The sequence below is a fragment of the Dasypus novemcinctus genome, chromosome 10 (assembly GCF_030445035.2).
Source record: "Dasypus novemcinctus isolate mDasNov1 chromosome 10, mDasNov1.1.hap2, whole genome shotgun sequence".
Lineage (NCBI taxonomy): Eukaryota > Metazoa > Chordata > Mammalia > Cingulata > Dasypodidae > Dasypus > Dasypus novemcinctus.
In genome coordinates this window covers 2,845,561-2,862,016 of record NC_080682.1, presented here as the reverse complement: position 1 = coordinate 2,862,016, position 16,456 = coordinate 2,845,561, and the positions used below count along the sequence as shown (strand labels likewise).

Genomic DNA, 16,456 nt, shown 5'->3' with positions numbered 1-16,456 from the left:
GCCTCATCAGCAGTGGGTTTTGTTTTTTTTGTTTGTTTTTTCCTGGCCAGTTTTGTGAGAAAAGATGGCAGTTCTTTTAAATTTGCATTCTTTTAGAGCTTTTCCAAGGTTGAGCCTTTCATGCTTAACCAATTTGTGATGTTTCTTTTGTGAATTACCTTTTCCGCTTACTCCCCTTCCTTTGCTTTTTTTCTCTTGGAGTATTTGTCCTTCAGGGTTTTTAAATGATCTTTTTAATAGAAAAGTTAATTCTGTGTTAACATAAGTTTATTTCAATAAAATCAAAAAGTAGCTGCCTTATGTTGCAGACTTAAGGATATTGTCTTTTTTATTCCATCTTTCAGTTTACCTAAAGCAGTAAAAAGAAGAATTAATGCATTGAAACAACTTCAGGTGAAATGTGCTCATATAGAAGCCAAGTTCTATGAAGAGGTTCATGACTTGGAAAGAAAGTACGCAGCACTATACCAGCCTCTCTTTGACAAGGTAGGGAGGTCTAGTAGTAAATTTAATTAATACATGTTGTGATTTTTAATTTTTTTTTTTTAGTGAATCACTTAATGTTTTTCTTAAAACCCCAAAACTTAGAATCTTAAAATGGCAGGGTTTTTTTTTTTTTTTCAAGTTTTTTTTAAGAGTCTGGTTTTCATAGTCCTTTCATGGGAGTTACTTATAGACTCATTATCTTAACTCTTGAGTGTCCACACTTGTCATTCTAACAAGGTCCCATTTTCCTGTAGAGAAGGGAGTTCATCATGGGTGACGTTGAGCCGACAGATGCTGAATCGGAGTGGCACAGTGAAAATGAAGAAGAGGACAAATTGGCTGTAAGTTTCTTTTTTAAAAAAAAGTAATCTGCATTCTAACACCATTAGAATGAGAAACATTTTTTAAGTTTTTTAATGATCAGTATAATTTAAAAGAGAAGAAAGTGCTCCTACCTAGTCATTAGGTTTGGTGCAGGTAGGTGTCTACTCTGACCATCGGCACCAGGCACTGCCTCAGTGCTACAGGTCAAGGTGGTGCCAACAGCCCTGCCCTAGCCTCTGTAGCACTGTGGGCAGAAGTACATGGAGGTGGGAATCAGGTGACCCAAAGCTAAGGCATCAAAGTTATAGGCCCGGAGAAAGCAAAGGGCAGCAAGGGGAAATGTGCACTTGTGTTCATGGTGGCTGACAGGTTGGGAAAGTTGCCGTGAGGAGGGTGGCAAGGGCGTGGCACAGTTTGGCATTGAGAACATTATTCCAATCCTGCTCGCAGATTGCCACTGTCAGCCAGCCAAAGGGGTGCTGATGCAAGTATCAGAACTCCTTTGGCTTTTTTTAAGGGTATTTATTTGGGATAGAAGCTTACAGTCACAAACCCCTAAAGAGTCCAAGTCAAGGTATCATAAGACAGAGGTACTTTCTTACCCAAAGTCATTTGCCATGTGTTGAAGCAAGATGGCAGGTGATTTCTGCAAGGGTTCAGCAGACTATCAGGCTTATCTCTCTTCCCCGGGGGCCTCTGTGTCTCATGAGCTCTCTCTTCCTCTGTGCTCCTCTCTGTGTGTCTACTTCGGTGTGAGTCTGTTTTATCAGCCCACCAAGGGGTGGGGACTCAAGCCTGCACACTCTAATGATGTGGTCGAATCAAAGTCCTAATCTTAACATAATGTAATCAAAGATGTCTCAGCTGAATCTAATACAATCAAAGAGTATCATGCCCAGGGGAAGAGACCAGTTTACAAACGTAATCAAATATCTTTTTTGGAATTCATAAATAATACCAAACTGCTACAGCCAGTCACAGGGAAGTGGAGTGCTTAATGAAATATCCTTAGCCACTTAACACTGGTAAGTGACTGATGGTCGGGGTGATTGTGTGCACTGTTCGTAACCTGTCAACAGCCCTTAACTGGTGATGAGTTCCATTCCAGTGCCATAGAAATTCCCAAAATAATACCAGACTGACTTTGTCAGTCTGATTTTATACGTGGGAGACAAATAGTTTTTATCCTATATAGTATTAACTTCTAAGGCATTTTTAAAAAGTATTAATATTGGTAGCCAGATGTGGTTTTGATGTTTTTAAAATATGTGGAACCAGGCTCTGTTTAAGCCAGGGTGTGAGTTTATTGCCCAAGAAAAATCTCCTTTTGTTAAAAATTACCTGACTGTGATCATTTTGTCATAACCCTCCCTTTGACATTGGGATTGTATTTAATCCCCTTTGTTTGACCTTTTCACTGGGGTCACTACGTCATAAAAGACTTCCCACCTGCTGCTTTGTAGCTCTCCTAGGCACTGCTCCTAATGCTATGCTATTTATGTACTGAAATTTATAAGCTGCTTCCTTTTAGTTAGACATAGAAGTTGCTCGGCAATTTCTTGTTGCTGAGATACTGATGCTGCAGTTATTTTTGACTTCAACTTCCTTTTTTCCCCCAAATTTTAATCAGAGGTCAGGATCTTGTTCAAATGAAACTGCCTATCCTTGTACTGAATTTTTCCCCCTAAATAAGTTATTTTGGTTAATCAGCAAAATTTTGAGCTCATGAAACAATCCTGTATAAAATGCAAATTCCCATACATGACCCCACCACCAACACTTTGCATTGTTGTGGAACATTTGCTACAAATTATGAAAGAATATCATTAAGGTATTATTGCTAACTATGGTTCTTAGCTTACATTTGGTGTATTTTTCCCATACACCCCGTTACTAACACCATGCGTAAGTATAGTACAGTGTCATGGTTCATGAGAGAACACTGTCATATTCTGTTAACCAAGTCCATCATCCACCACATGGGTCACTGTTGTGCAGTCACGCCTTGTACACTCCATCCAAAGTGTACAGTTTAATCACAGGGTTGTACTGTCCTTGCCTCAGTAAATTTTAGAACATTTTCCTTATTCCAGAAGGAAAAAAAAATTCCCTACCCATGATGTAATTTTGACATATTTGGAATCATGTCTGGTCATTGTCATTTAGAGGCTTGCAGGCTGCATCTGGCAGTGGGGAAGCCCTCTTGCGGTGGCTTCCCCTGTGCCAGGCACCTGGCAGCCTTTCCCAGGTTGAATGCTTTACCAGCTCTTCAGCTTCTTTATTGCTTGATGTAAAATGACGTATTGGACCCACATCTGAATGTGTTGTGCCTTAATGCTTTTTTTCTTGTTAACAATTTAAAATTGCAGGGGTGTGCACTGTGGCTTTGAAGATACCCACTCACAAAAGATGGGTGTTTGAGGCTTGTGCAGGATTCTAAAATTAATCCATTATAAGCCGTTGAGTGATTTATAAATTTGTTTCTTGTGGTAAATATTCTGTTTTACATTTTTAATTTTTAGGGAGACATGAAAAATAAAGTAGTCCTAGCAGAAAAGGAAGCTGCAACTGCAGAAGAACCAAATCCCAAAGGAATTCCGGAGTTCTGGTTTACCATCTTTAGAAATGTCGATATGCTAAGTGAATTAGTACAGGTAATCAAGTTACCCCTGGTAGAGAGATTTCTGTCTCGTACAATTATTTGTCTTTGATCTACTTAACATGTCCAAAGTGGGTGGGAAGGCACTCTCTGTGGCCGGGAACCTGCTGAAGTAGGTCCTCACAGGGAAGTTTGGTGTGGTTGCAGTTCAAGGCTAACACCTGCTGTGGGAAAGCTGGCAGCTCTGAACGTAGGCCAGAATGGGAGATCGCTCCTTGAAGTGATCAGGGGCTGTGGCATTACTTGACAGATAGGATGTGACCTTAACCCCGAGAGCCCATTAGTTCCCTTTTCTACCTGAGGATGGGAGGGAATAAGCGGGAAAGTGAGGACTAAGGGAACAGGAGTGGAGGAGTTAATTTTGAAGGAGGAACAAATGTGTGTACATGTATGCATACACATTCATGCTTATTTATGCATCTCAGTTCATTGATTTTTGAGGTACCGGGGCTGAGGATTGAATCCGGGGCCTTGTATGGAGAAAGCTGGCGCTCAACTTCTGAGCTACATCAGCTCCCCAGTTAATTGATTTTTTTTTAAATTTAATTGCATTTTTTTAAAAAGATAGATATATGATAAAATGATTTTTAAACTAAATGGATTTGTCATGCCAACTTGTTAGTCACATAATTATATAATAATTGGGTAATATTTTCTGATCATTTTCCTTGAAAAAGCCTGTTCACAAGAAAAGGAAAAGCCAGCCTTTATTTTTGTCTTGCCTTTGTATAATGAAAGGGTGAGCCACTTAAAAGCAGTTTGACTTTCCCTAGACTGAGACCTAGTGGAGGTCCCTAGATAGGTAAGTCCTGCCCTAAGTCTCATGGGCTGACTCACTGTCTTGGTTGTTATAATTGCTCAGAAATCCACTGAGAAGGGCTGCACTGGCAGGGTGTTTCTCATACAGAACACAGCAGCTTGTTTGCATGCAGATAGCTGCAACACAGCTATCTACGTATGATTTTACAAATACAGTTTAAGTGGTTTTCACAAGTTTACCACATTGCCACCTCTCCTACCTTGTTTAAGGTTTATCATCTGTTCTAACCCAGAATTTAAGAAAAAGTAAAATGAATGAAATATTTTTTCTTCTTCTTCAAAACTAAGGAAACAACAAAAATATACAGCTTAGTATAGCATCAGTTTTCCTGATTGGAGCTTCCTTTTCCTTTTAAAAGGGTGGGATTTTAGAAAACTAGACCAGAAATTGGTTAGAAAAATTGAATCGTAAGTATCAGAGCTGGACTTTCACCCTCAACTGTGTATTAGAATCACCTGCAAAACTTGTAAAAAAATAAATAGCAGTATCAGTGCTCCCCACCCCCAAACCAGGTCATGAGACTTTTGGGGGTGAAGAGGTAAGGTAACCATGCTTTTTAAAGCTCCTCAAGTGAGTCTCATGCTGTAAGGGTTGAATACCTGTTCCAGAGGGGGAAGATGAAGAGGCCGTCTTCTTTTTTCTTTTTTTTAAGATTTATCACTCATCCATTTTCCCCCTTTCTCTTCTCCCGCCCTGCTGCCCCTGCTGTCTGTGTTGTCATCTCCCCTCACCTTTTCTCCTCTAGGATTCACTGGGACTTGATCCCAGAGACCCCTGATGGGGAGAGAGGCTTCCCATCATCTGCCCCACCTCAGCTCCTGGTCTCCACTGTGCCCCACCTTGACTCTCCCTGTCTATCCCCCAACGTGTCATCATCCCGTTGCCCGACTCACCTGCACAGGGCACCAACCTCCCACGTGGGCACCCGTGTGGGCATGCCTTCTCCCCTCCCCCCACCAGGAGGCCCAGGGATCAAACCCAAGCCCTCCACGTGGCAGGCTCCAGTACTCGAGCCACATCCACCCCCCTAAGACTTGTTTCAATTAGTGCTTCTCAGACTCGATCAGGTATTTGGGTGTGCTGGGACTTCCATGGAAATGTAGGTTCTGGTTTGATAAGGTCGGTCTGGGTAGGCCTGAGTTGCTGCACTTCCATCTCGCCTCCAGAGAATGCCGAGGGTCCTTGGAGTGAGCTGCAGGGCTGTGAACTAGATAGAGGGAGTGGGTCTGTTTCGTGCAAGCCCCAACCCCCACCCCCACCCCCACCCCTGAGTTTGTTTTGTTTTTGTTTTTTGTGTATGTTTTTTTGTTTTGGTGCCAGGATTAAGGACCTGATGACTTGATGACTAGGTCATCTGGCTGTCAGGAGTACTTTTCTTCCTGGACACCTCCTTGCCCAGTCAGGTACTTAGTAATGCAGGGATTCATCTGGCTGCTGTCAAGAGAAGAGTGGAGTATTTAGTATGGAGAGGGAGAAAGGAAATGTCACTGCCTTTTTGTACAAATAGTAAATCCCTAAGACAGGGTTGATTCCAGGTCCTTTTGGTTTTACATTTGGGAATAGTCAAGATACATCCCTGCAAGTAGAATTTTGAAAATTGGGGGTCGCAGTTCTATGGGGAGCGTCCCTAAGATGTTTCTAGTGTTGTGACTCTGGACCCTTAATTTTTCATGCCTGCTAAGTGTTGGATGCTGCCTTATGTTCTGAGGCACATAGGAATTCTCAGCCATCCAAGTACATGACTGGTTGAGAAAATTAAGAACCTAATGGTTATATGGTGAATTTTGGAAAGTTACTAAAACTACTTCCTTGAGTGGGATGCGTTAAGATCCCAGCACCACATATTTAGAAACCATACTGGTGCTAATATTCCTTGAGGCAGCTGCAAGCCTGGTATATGCACCTAGTCAGTCCTGTGTCGGGTATTAGCGCCAAGGGCTTTCCAGGTCTGGAACGGAGGGCGTGCGGTCTCACAGCTGAGGCCTTCTTTAAAAGCAAACCAAGAACACCTTCGGGTTATTTCTTGTCTAGAGACTTGCTGGGTGTTGTTTTGTTGTTGCTGTTTTTTATTTTGTTTTCATATAATTTCAGAAGAACTTAAAATTGGAAAGTAGATCATTAACACAATTCAGTTGTTAAAACTTAATGAAACCTAAACAACAACAAAAGTCTCCAGTCTAGTCCCATACTTGAGGAGTGAAGAAATAACTCCATTTCACAGATTGCAGCACCTTTAACTAATGCGATGACTAGAATTCATCTTTTAATTCCTTTTCTGACTTTTCTCACTTGAGTTCTAAAACTACGATATTGGCAAACTTACGAGTTTAAATGGTCATTTGTAAAAACATGTAGCCATTGCTATAAGCCCTTGTGTAGTGTGTGCAAGTGATGTTTATGGCACATTCAATAAGTAGTCTTGAAAAGGTGACTGTATTGGGGAAAATAGATGTAGCTCAGTGGTTGAGCGTCTCTTTCCCTTGTACAAGGTTCTAGGTTCAATCCCTGGTACCTCCTTTTTTAAAAAAAGTGACTATAGGTTAACTGTATGTGTGTTGTGGATTTGGGATAGTCATTTGTCACAAGAGGGTGTGTATTGGCCACCATACTCAGTAGCTGGTCTGACCGTCTCTTTCTCCAGACCCCATGCTTTGATCCCTGTAGAGTGTTGAAGTCGCAGGCTCTGACTACTTAGTTGGTGGCGTGGAGGTGGGCAGGAGCAGGGGGTGCTTCCCAGCAGTGGCCTTCTTACCTGGCATTGATGGTAGTACTGATGTTCTATGCCAGAGAAAGATGGCAACTCACTTCTGTTCCCTGTTCTTGCCACTCTGAGACTGTAGCAGTGAGCAAAATTGGGGTGAGTTCCTGGAAATTATTGCTTGGCAAGGACAGAATTTCAGTGAGGCTAATTGTCCAACATCCATGAACATGCACTGTGCTAACAGTTAGATGCATGGTGTATTTAATTCATGTTGAAAGCCTTTGTTCTCTTTGTGGTTAGGAATACGATGAACCAATCTTGAAACACCTGCAGGATATTAAGGTGAAGTTTTCAGACCCTGGACAGCCTATGGTAAGTGCTGCTTTTTCCGACTCCTGTGGGCTTCGGGGTGGGTCAGGCCACTGGGGGCCAGGGGTTTGTCAGGGCGAGAGATGGAAGCTCCCTCACTCATCTGCCAGGTGGACTTGGGAAGATGGTTCCTCTGGGAGTTAAATGGTCTCCTTTCACCTGACTGGGCCTTACTGCCACTTCTCATGGGCTGGTGTGTCTCAGGCAGCCCAGGGTAGAGAGTCGGATCCAGTCCGTGGAACAGGAGCTCAGCCTGTCCTATGGCCACAAAGCTGGCATGTGGGGATTCCAGGAGTAGGGCATAGGTTTCTATTCCTGGGCAGTTTTCTTGATCTCACAACACTTGCTGGGGTTTCCAGATGGCCCTTGGAAAATCGTGGATCTTTTCTTTCACTTCACTAGTGCATGTCCTCTTTCAGGGGTAAGGCACCGGAGCTGATCTTTTTGTCTTTCTTCAAATCAGCGTTTGTGGAGTCCTCCGGTCTCCACCATCCTCCTGACTATCGAGGGAGGTTCCCCCCCCCCCCCCCCGGGCAGTTTTGTTGTCCACCAGGTCACAGCATGATCTAAGCATCTCACAATTTTATGAGAATTTCACATATGTAAGAAAAATTTAGTGGGAGGGGAGCAGATATAGCGCAAGTGGTTGAGTGCCTGCTTCCCACATATAGGGTCCTGAGTTCAATCCCTGGTACCTGCTAAAAACAAAAATAACAAACAAAAACAACTTGGCGGGGGGGGGTGGCGGCAGTGCATGTAGCTCACTGGTTGAGCACCAGCTTCCCACATACAAGGTCCTGGGTTCAGTACCCAGCCCCCATACTTCAAAAAAAGGGGGGTGGGTAGGAAGTATAGGCACAAATAGAAGCAGCACTTTATTTTTGTTAAAGATTTATTTCTCTCCCCTCCCCCCCCCCCCCCCCCGTTTTTTGTCTGTTCTCTGTGTCTGTTTGCTGCGTCTTGTTTCTTTGTCCACGGCACAGGAATCTGTGTCTCTTTTTGTTGAGTCATCTTATTGTGTCAGCTCTCCATGTGGGTGGCGCCATTCTTAGGCAGGCTGCACTTTCTTTAGTGCTGGGCGGCTCTCCTTACGGGGCGCACTCCTTGCTCATGGGGCTCCCCTACGCAGGGGACACCTCTGCATGGCACGGCACTCCTTGTGCGCATCAGCACTGCGCGTGGGCCAGCTCCACATGGGTCAAGGAGGCCCGAGGTTTGAACTGCGGACCTCCCATGTGGTAGACAGACGCCCTAACCACTGGGCCAAGTCCGTTCCCAGGAGCGGTACTTTAATAGAACAAGGCATTGGGGGAAGAAACCTATTAGGCATTACTTTAGAAACTAACTGTAGGGAGATATGATTTATGTTTTTCCACTCTTTGATTGGTCATAAGAAACATCTTTCAGAAATGGGTGAATGTAGTACATCATTTAAGCTTGGGTGGGAATATCTGCCTGCCAGCCCATTAAGTATATTTGAGCTAAGCCATCCCGTCTTTTTTTATCTGTGAGTGATTGGATGGTCATCTTGGTGTCTTCCTGTTGTCTTACCTCAGCTGTTGTCCATGCTAGGCCCTCTGCTCTGTGCTGGCAGCACTGTTCGTGACCCGCTAGCCTGTTTGCTGCTAACGGGTTCCATTCCAGTGCAACATTATGCCCCAGAACCGACAACTGACTGACTGGCCGTGTGGCTCGCAGTTTTGGGTCCTGGAGACACAGCCCTGTGGCTTGGCTTTGGGTGGGGGATCTTGTGAAGTGAGAGGGACCCCAGACCTGGGGGTGATCTCTGCTTCCCAGCTCAGCACCAGCTCTCAGGTTGGTAGAGGAATGGAGTGTCTTTATTCCAAATCCTGCAGCAGTGCCTGATGGGGTGGAGGGCTGCGTCTGACCCTTGTACTATTCTCTCTGTATTCCAGTGTGGGAGGGGGCAAGGCTTGGTGTTCCAGCTCCACCTGGGGTACAGCCACTGCCTCCTGCAGGCTTGTCTTGGGCTTCACCTGAGGCCTTCAGTAGTGCTCGGGCTGGTTTGCTGAGCTGAGTCCTCACCCCACCCACCCCCAGTCTTGTGTGGGTGTGTGCTGTTGGAAGAGTCTGGTGGGTTTTTCCCCCTCCCCCTCCTTTCTCACCTATGACATCCAGACTCAGTTTACTAACTTTTCTCCCTCGGGCTCAAGTCCTCTTTTTTTCTTTTGCTCTTTATTGGATACACATCTGCAGGTTTGTTTCCTGGGTTGGTTTGCTCTCCTTTCAGCAGGCCTCCTCCTTTCGTCCTCCGTCTCCCGTGATGTCCTACAAAGAACAGAGCCTCCTTTGTGGGTAGAGCATACACAGAGAAGCTTTTGCTGTCCTTGCTTCCCCCAATATAAAAGATATATATGTTTGTTATTGGAAGTTGGGTGATGAAAGAAGGTACAGAGAACATGGTTAGAATCTCCATCTTCTCAAAATAACTTCTAACAGCTTAGTGTATTTTCCTGAAATCCTCTTTTGTTTTTGAAAATATTTTGAAATATTTAAGGCATTAAAGTTACAAAGAAAACAGAATTGATTAGTCTTAGCCATGAAAGGGCTGTCTGTCTGCAGCTGCTGTCTGGGTCTCATCACTCCTCTTGTTCCCTCCGAAGGCTACTACAGCCTTGGACTTGGCTGTCTCTTTTCTACGTGTGTGTATCTTAGGGAATTGGAAGTACAGCGTTTGTGCAGTCTACACAACTTTGCTTTGGGGGAAATATCACTGGCTGTAAAAAGTTTTAACATATTTCCCCAAATATGCCACACCTCTGTTCTAAATTGCTACAGTATGGTAAGCATACTTGAACCCAGATCTTTATTTAAAGATTTCTTAAGGTTTCCTTTGTTTAGAGTTCTATTAGTATAATTAGTGGACAAAGGAAAGGAACATTTTAAAGCTGAAAGGTGGTTCAATTTACATTCCTGCCAGCAATATTTTTTTTTGCAATTGCTTTTTCCTTTATTTTAATTCATTTTTTAAATATTACATTCAAAAAATATGAGTTCCCCATATACCCCCCTCACCCCACTACTCCCCCCATGGCAACATTCTCCTCCATCATCATGACATATTCATTGCATTTGGTGAATACATCTCTGAGCATCGCTGCACCTCATGGTCAGTGGTCCACATCATAGCCCACACTCTCCCATGTTCCATCCAGTGGGCCATGGGAGGACCTACAATGTTCGGTAATTGTCCCTGCAGCACCACCCAGGACAACTCCACGTCCTAAAAACATCCCCACATCTCATCTCTTCCTCCCATTCCCCACACCCAGCAGCCACCATAGCCACTTTCTCCACACCAGTGCCACATTTTCTTCGATTACTAATCACAATAGTTCATGAATAGAATATCAGTAAGTCCACACTAATCCATATTCTATTCCTCCATCCTGTGGACCTTGGATTGGTTGTGTCCATTCCACATCTATGTTAAGAGGGGGCTTGGATTCCACATGGATGCTGGATGCAATCCTGCTTTCAGTTGTAGGCACTCTTGGCTCCATGGTGTGGTGGTTGATCTTCTTCAACTCCATGTTAGCTGAGTGGGGTAAGTCCAATAAACCAGAGTGTAGGAGCTGAAGTCTGTTGAGGCTCAGGGCCTGGCTATCATATGGTCGGTCCAGAGATTCAGATCCCCCGGGGTATATCTTAAACCCCAGTACCAACTACAATTCTGGTAAAGTAACAGGAAAGGCTTGTAAAAAGAGATCACATTTGAGTCCAGCTCCATCACGCAGAAACACCAACTCCAAAGAAGGGCCAACTGACATGGCATTGAACTCCATCTGCCATGACCATAAAACCTGTGGGTCTCTGTAGCCCTCAGAAGAACCAGTACCTGGGGTTGTATCTACTTTATCTGTTTCTCCGACTCTGCTGAGGTGTGCATAAGGGGAACCCCTCTGATGACCTCCCGCCTCTTTTTTAGAGACTCATAGCCATATAAACTCATTTGTCCTTTCCATTTCCCCCTTGATTTAGGTCATAAAGCATTTTTAACTCCTGTTATTATATGTAGACAGAGATATTCTGCTGGTCCAAGTTGAACCTTTTATTCAAGGTCATTTTTTAGTTACATCATCAGCTGGTACTTGGTAGTGATCCCTCGGCGCCAGGGAGGCTCATCCCCAGGAGTCATGTCCCACGCTGGGGGGAAGGCAACACATTTACACACTGAGTTTGGCTTTGAGACTGGCTGCATTTGAGCAACATGGAGGCTGTCAGGAGGTAACTCTTAGGCACCCTGCAGTTCTAGGCCGTGTTCTTATTTCAGGTGCACAGGCTCACAAGCATAGTCATTAGTATCAGGGGCTCATTTTTGGACCTTCATTCTTTTTTGGTCTTTGCCATTGCACTTGGGGGATTGTTGCTGTTTCTTTAGGGACTGTGATAGAGCTCCCCTGGCTAGGATCTCAGCACTCCCTCAGTTGTTGTTTTTAATTGTTTCTACTATGAAAATATCCAAACATTTTTATGTACCCTGGATATATGCCCTGTAGAACTCCCTGCCAACCATGTGTCCTCTGTCAATAACATCCCACACTAGTATTCCTCCACGGCCATTGTTGAATCTGTGATCCAGAACTTCCTGAAAAGTGAAGCCCAATATATTGCCAGGTTCCCTTAATAGTAAAATGGAATATAGTGATGAGCTTAAAGGTTAGGTATAGAATACATATTAATTTGGAAAAATTTTATATCCTATCTTTTTCTTTTCTTTTTTCTAATTATTAAGCTTATCTTCACAAGAGTCTTAGATCACAGTAATTTATATATACAATATACAGTACTCCTACATATCCAACGTAAAACCTTTTCCCTTCCACAGCAATGATATTTTAACATATTCATACCATATTTACTGAAACTGATGTACAGATATTGAGACAATAGCTTTCAAACAAGGTAACATTTGTGTTTACATTGTGGTTTTTATTTTATTTATTTATCTATCTTTTTTAAGATTTATTTATTTATTTAACCCCCCCCCCCCCGGTTGTCTGTTTTCTGTGTCTATTTGCTGCGTCTTGTTTCTTTGTCTGCTTCTGTTGTGTCAGCAGCACAGGTGTGGGTGGCGCCATTCCTGGGCAGGCTGCACTTTCTTTCGCGCTGGGCGGTTCTCCTTACAGGGTGCACTCCTTGCGCGTGGGGCTCCCCTACGCGGGGGACACCCCTGCGTGGCGCAGGCACTCCCTGCGCACATCAGCACTGCACATGGGCCAGCTCCACAGGAGTCAAGGAGACCCGGGGTTTGAACCGTGGACCTCCCATGTGGTAGACGGACGCCCTAACCACTGGGCCAAGTCCGTTTCCCGGTTTTTATTTTAGACTATACAATTTTCTAAATTTTTAGTTATTTTATGTTTTACATTATGATTTACATTTTAGCCTATCAGCCCCTTTATATTTTTGGTGTAATTTAACATGTCTTATATCCATCCTTGCATACTCTTGTGAAACACTTCTATTGCCCACACAGTTACCTTGGTTCCATTTATTCAATACCTATTTCCTCCTCCCCTTAGGGCCCACAGTGACAGTCAATCTTCATTTCTTGAAGAGTTATGTTCAGAGATACTTGGAACAGTGTTGCAGGCTTGACATGCTCAGCTGCCCTAATGCCCTGGGAGCCACCATTTCTCTTGAGAGATACAGTTCCCTCTATTTGATGGCCTCAGTCCTACCCAGGATGTGGGTATACCTTCACTCTCATTATATGGGTCTCTACCCAATGATATAACCCACTCTGGCAAAATTAGCATTCACATTCCCTAGGAGTCTGTCCTGTGTTAGCAATATTTTTTAACCTTTCCATTGTGTTAAAAATCTTTTTAATTAAACTTTCTCTTGTGAAGTAGTTTTCCTGGAGAAAAGTTGCAACAGCAGTACAAAACCTCCCCCAACTCCCCAGTGGGCTTTGTCTCCTGGTTTCCTCAGCAGTAAGTACTGTTGAAAACAGCTACCACAGTTGCTTGGCCAGGCAAAAAACAAGATCTGATCTTACGTCTCCTCAATTACTGGTGACACTAGGGCGTTTTCAGCACATTTGGTTGTGACTGTGTGTAGGCAATGAATTTTCGGTAGTCTTCTCCTTGGTCCACTTCTCTGTTGGATTGTCAGTTTGTTTAATTCAACCCCAGGTGGTATGGATTACTCTTAAGTAACATAAGCCATGAGGGAAGGAAAACTAGGAAGGATGAAAAAGAGAATAGTGTCCGTGGTTTGGAGAAGTGTGAGGGGAGGAAGGAAATAAGCACCTGTCTCTCAGTGGAGAAGCCTGGCAGCCAGCTGGCTGAGCTTGAACACCCGTTTCTCTTGCCCTTCTAACTGGCTCTTTGCCTTCAGTCTTTAGGCTGGGTTTTTCAATTCCTCGGGTGACTGGGGGAGAACTGGAGGGAATTTCATTTGATGTTTTATTGCCTGTCGCTACCTTTCTTTCCTTGCCAGACTTTGGTTTTTGCCAGATGAGTGATTTAAACGTTTCTTGTCACACTCTTGTCCATCCTTTCTAGAAACTGGCTCGATGTTCTGCCTGGTTCTCTACTACCTGTGCCTGGTGCTACCCCAGCCCTTCTCTTCCTTCTCCCTTCTTTGGAGAGTTCTTTTTTTCATGTCTTTGTTTCTTTGTGGGGATTTGAATGAATCTGTATATGCATATGGATATATATGAATATATATATGTAAATTTTTTGAAGAAACTTGATATTCTGCCTCTTTTTTAGTCTTTAAATTTCATTTTCCCTATTTGTGCTTATACCATTATAATTAAAGTAAGAATAGCTAACATTTGGCAACCAGTGCTGGTAAACCTGACCCAGTTCTAAGTGTTTCCATAGATTAATCCTCATGTCAACTAGAGAGGGAAACTCTTGTTACTCCGTTTTACAGTTAGGTCTTCACTGACTTCCTGGTATCACACAGCACTTTTGGGCAGAGCTGGAATTTGAACCCAGGCCACCTTCCCTTTGTACACGCCAATGCCTCCATCCAGATGTCTTCCTAGGATGGAGCCCTCAGAACTCTTACATCAAGTCATAACCCAATCGAACTTCATAAAGCTGTGTACTGTATCAGAGTATTTGTTTTGTTTAACTGGAAAGTGTTAAAAGTTTATTTTTGTTGTGGGCTATTTGTTTTTATTTGTAACTCCTTTGAACATTATCCTTTGTCCGTTTTTCCCATTGTGATCTTTTTTCAAGTTTATAGAATGCTTTGTAAATGCAGGATTAACTTCTTGACCTTGTTTAAGTTGTTTTTTTTTTTTTTTTTTAAGATTTATTTATTTATTTAATTCCACCCCCCTCCCCCAGTTGTCTGTTCTCTGTGTCTATTTGCTGCGTCTTGTTTCTTTGTCCGCTTCTGTTGTCATCAGCTGCACGGGAAGTGTGGGCGGCGCCATTCCTGGGCAGGCTGCACTTTCTTTCGCGCTGAGCGGCTCTCCTTATGGGTGCACTCCTTGCACGTGGGGCTCCCCTACGCGGGGGACACCCCTGCATGGCGCGGCACTCCTTGCGCGCATCAGCACTGCGCATGGGCCAGTTCCACACGGGTCAAGGAGGCCCGGGGTTTGAACCGCGGACCTCCCATGTGGTAGACGGACGCCCTAACCACTGGGCCAGGTCTGTTTCCCTTGTTTAAGGTTTGAAGAGCCTCAGTAAATGCTCCCCTTTTCCCTCAGCTACCTCCTGCTTGAGAACTGGTCGCTTTCACCATGTGTCAAAGAAAACAGAACACATATTCTCTGCGAGCAGGTGGACAGGCCAAGTCCTAGGAGGAGGAGTTGCCCAGTTTCTCTTTCCAGATTCCCCAATCTGCTTGTCACCTCTCTCTCCCTCTGGGAGGGCAAGGAGCAGCAGAGAGGAGCTTGATCTCGCTGGGTCGGAGACCTTCAAGTGGAGGCATGCTCCCGTGCATGGGCTGACCACTGGCAGACAGTTCCCAGCCTTTTTGTTTTTTAACTTGGTGGTTTTTTCAGTAGTTTTCTTGTCACGTGGTCATTCCTAATGAGCTTTTCAGTAATGTTTCTGTCTATGTTGTCATGCTTAGAAGCTAATTCCCAGTAAATACTGTGTGGTTCATAAAATCTGTCCCTAGTTATTTTTTTATTTTAAGTGGTGCTTACCATGAGTTTTTGTTTTTAGTCTTTTGTATTAGAGTTCCACTTTGAACCCAACGACTACTTTACCAACACAGTCCTGACAAAAACGTACAAGATGAAGTCAGAACCAGATAAGGCTGATCCCTTTTCCTTTGAAGGCCCTGAAATAGTTGACTGTGATGGGTAAGAAAATATTATTCCAACTTCCTTTTCTGAAACAAAGCAGAAGTTGACTTTAGAACTGTACGGGTGAGTAAGAAATTAAGAATAAGGCAAAAAGTCTTCAATCTACTTAAAAAGCCCAGTAAACAAAGACTTAACTAAAATAGTCTTTGATTTGGGGATACTTGTGCAGAACTTATTATATACGATGGCTAACGCTGGGAAATGTATCAGCATGATTACGTGAAGTTTTGGGAATAATGGCTTAGTCTCCTTGCTTCAATAGGAGGCTTGGGTTATATGTTCTCGGAAGGCCATAAATGAGGTTCTGGTAAATGTTGAAGGAATGAATGAATCAGTGCAGTTCAGAACTGATCACTTGCTTGCTTTGGGTATGGGTGGGGCTGTTCAGTTGCCATTTGACTCATCATCCCGCCACCTCCATGATTTCATTCTCTGTAAGGACCAAGGTGAGTATATGCTTTAGAATTAATTGTCTTTATTGGCTTGAAACCATTTGGGAAATAGTTTTATCCTTGAATTGAAACAGTTATCCTTCCTCATTCACTGAAACCAAGTACTTATCCATAGAATTCTCTCTCTGTAAGTAATTCAGAACATTACTAAAATCCTGCTATACTCAAATAGCTAAAGTGATTTTGAAAGATCATTTTTGGGGGCTAGGCCTCGTGAGTAAAGACATGGCCTTTCCAAGAGTGTTCCTGATAAGAGTCAGATGCAATTGGGTGTCACTTGTGCCAGTTATATCTGAACAGTTCAGAACTAAACTGGTGCCTAGCCCCCACCCCCAGACCT

At 43.6% G+C, this 16,456-nt stretch overlaps 1 protein-coding gene and 2 non-coding genes across 22 annotated transcripts in view; all 3 read left to right on the top strand.

Moving 5' to 3' along the window:
* NAP1L4 (nucleosome assembly protein 1 like 4) overlaps positions 1 to 16,456 on the top strand; it is a 51,560-nt gene that overhangs the window by 14,728 nt on the left and 20,376 nt on the right. For all 20 annotated transcript variants that reach the window (XR_011649840.1, XR_011649838.1, XR_002797176.3 and 17 more), the window contains 5 exons: positions 345 to 486; positions 741 to 827; positions 3,333 to 3,464; positions 7,291 to 7,362; positions 15,522 to 15,661. Coding sequence is in view for 16 of the 20 variants with exons in the window: in XM_058304981.2 (XP_058160964.1) it covers positions 345 to 486; positions 741 to 827; positions 3,333 to 3,464; positions 7,291 to 7,362; positions 15,522 to 15,661 (573 nt within the window). In the remaining 4 variants the exon portion in view is untranslated. The remainder of the gene's footprint in view (positions 1 to 344; positions 487 to 740; positions 828 to 3,332; positions 3,465 to 7,290; positions 7,363 to 15,521; positions 15,662 to 16,456) is intronic.
* LOC111764605 (small nucleolar RNA SNORA54) lies at positions 1,864 to 1,987 on the top strand. The gene has a single exon (XR_002797181.1). It is a non-coding gene; the product is annotated as a small nucleolar RNA SNORA54 (small nucleolar RNA).
* Positions 8,951 to 9,078, top strand: LOC111764604 (small nucleolar RNA SNORA54). Its single transcript, XR_002797180.1, has one exon. It is a non-coding gene; the product is annotated as a small nucleolar RNA SNORA54 (small nucleolar RNA).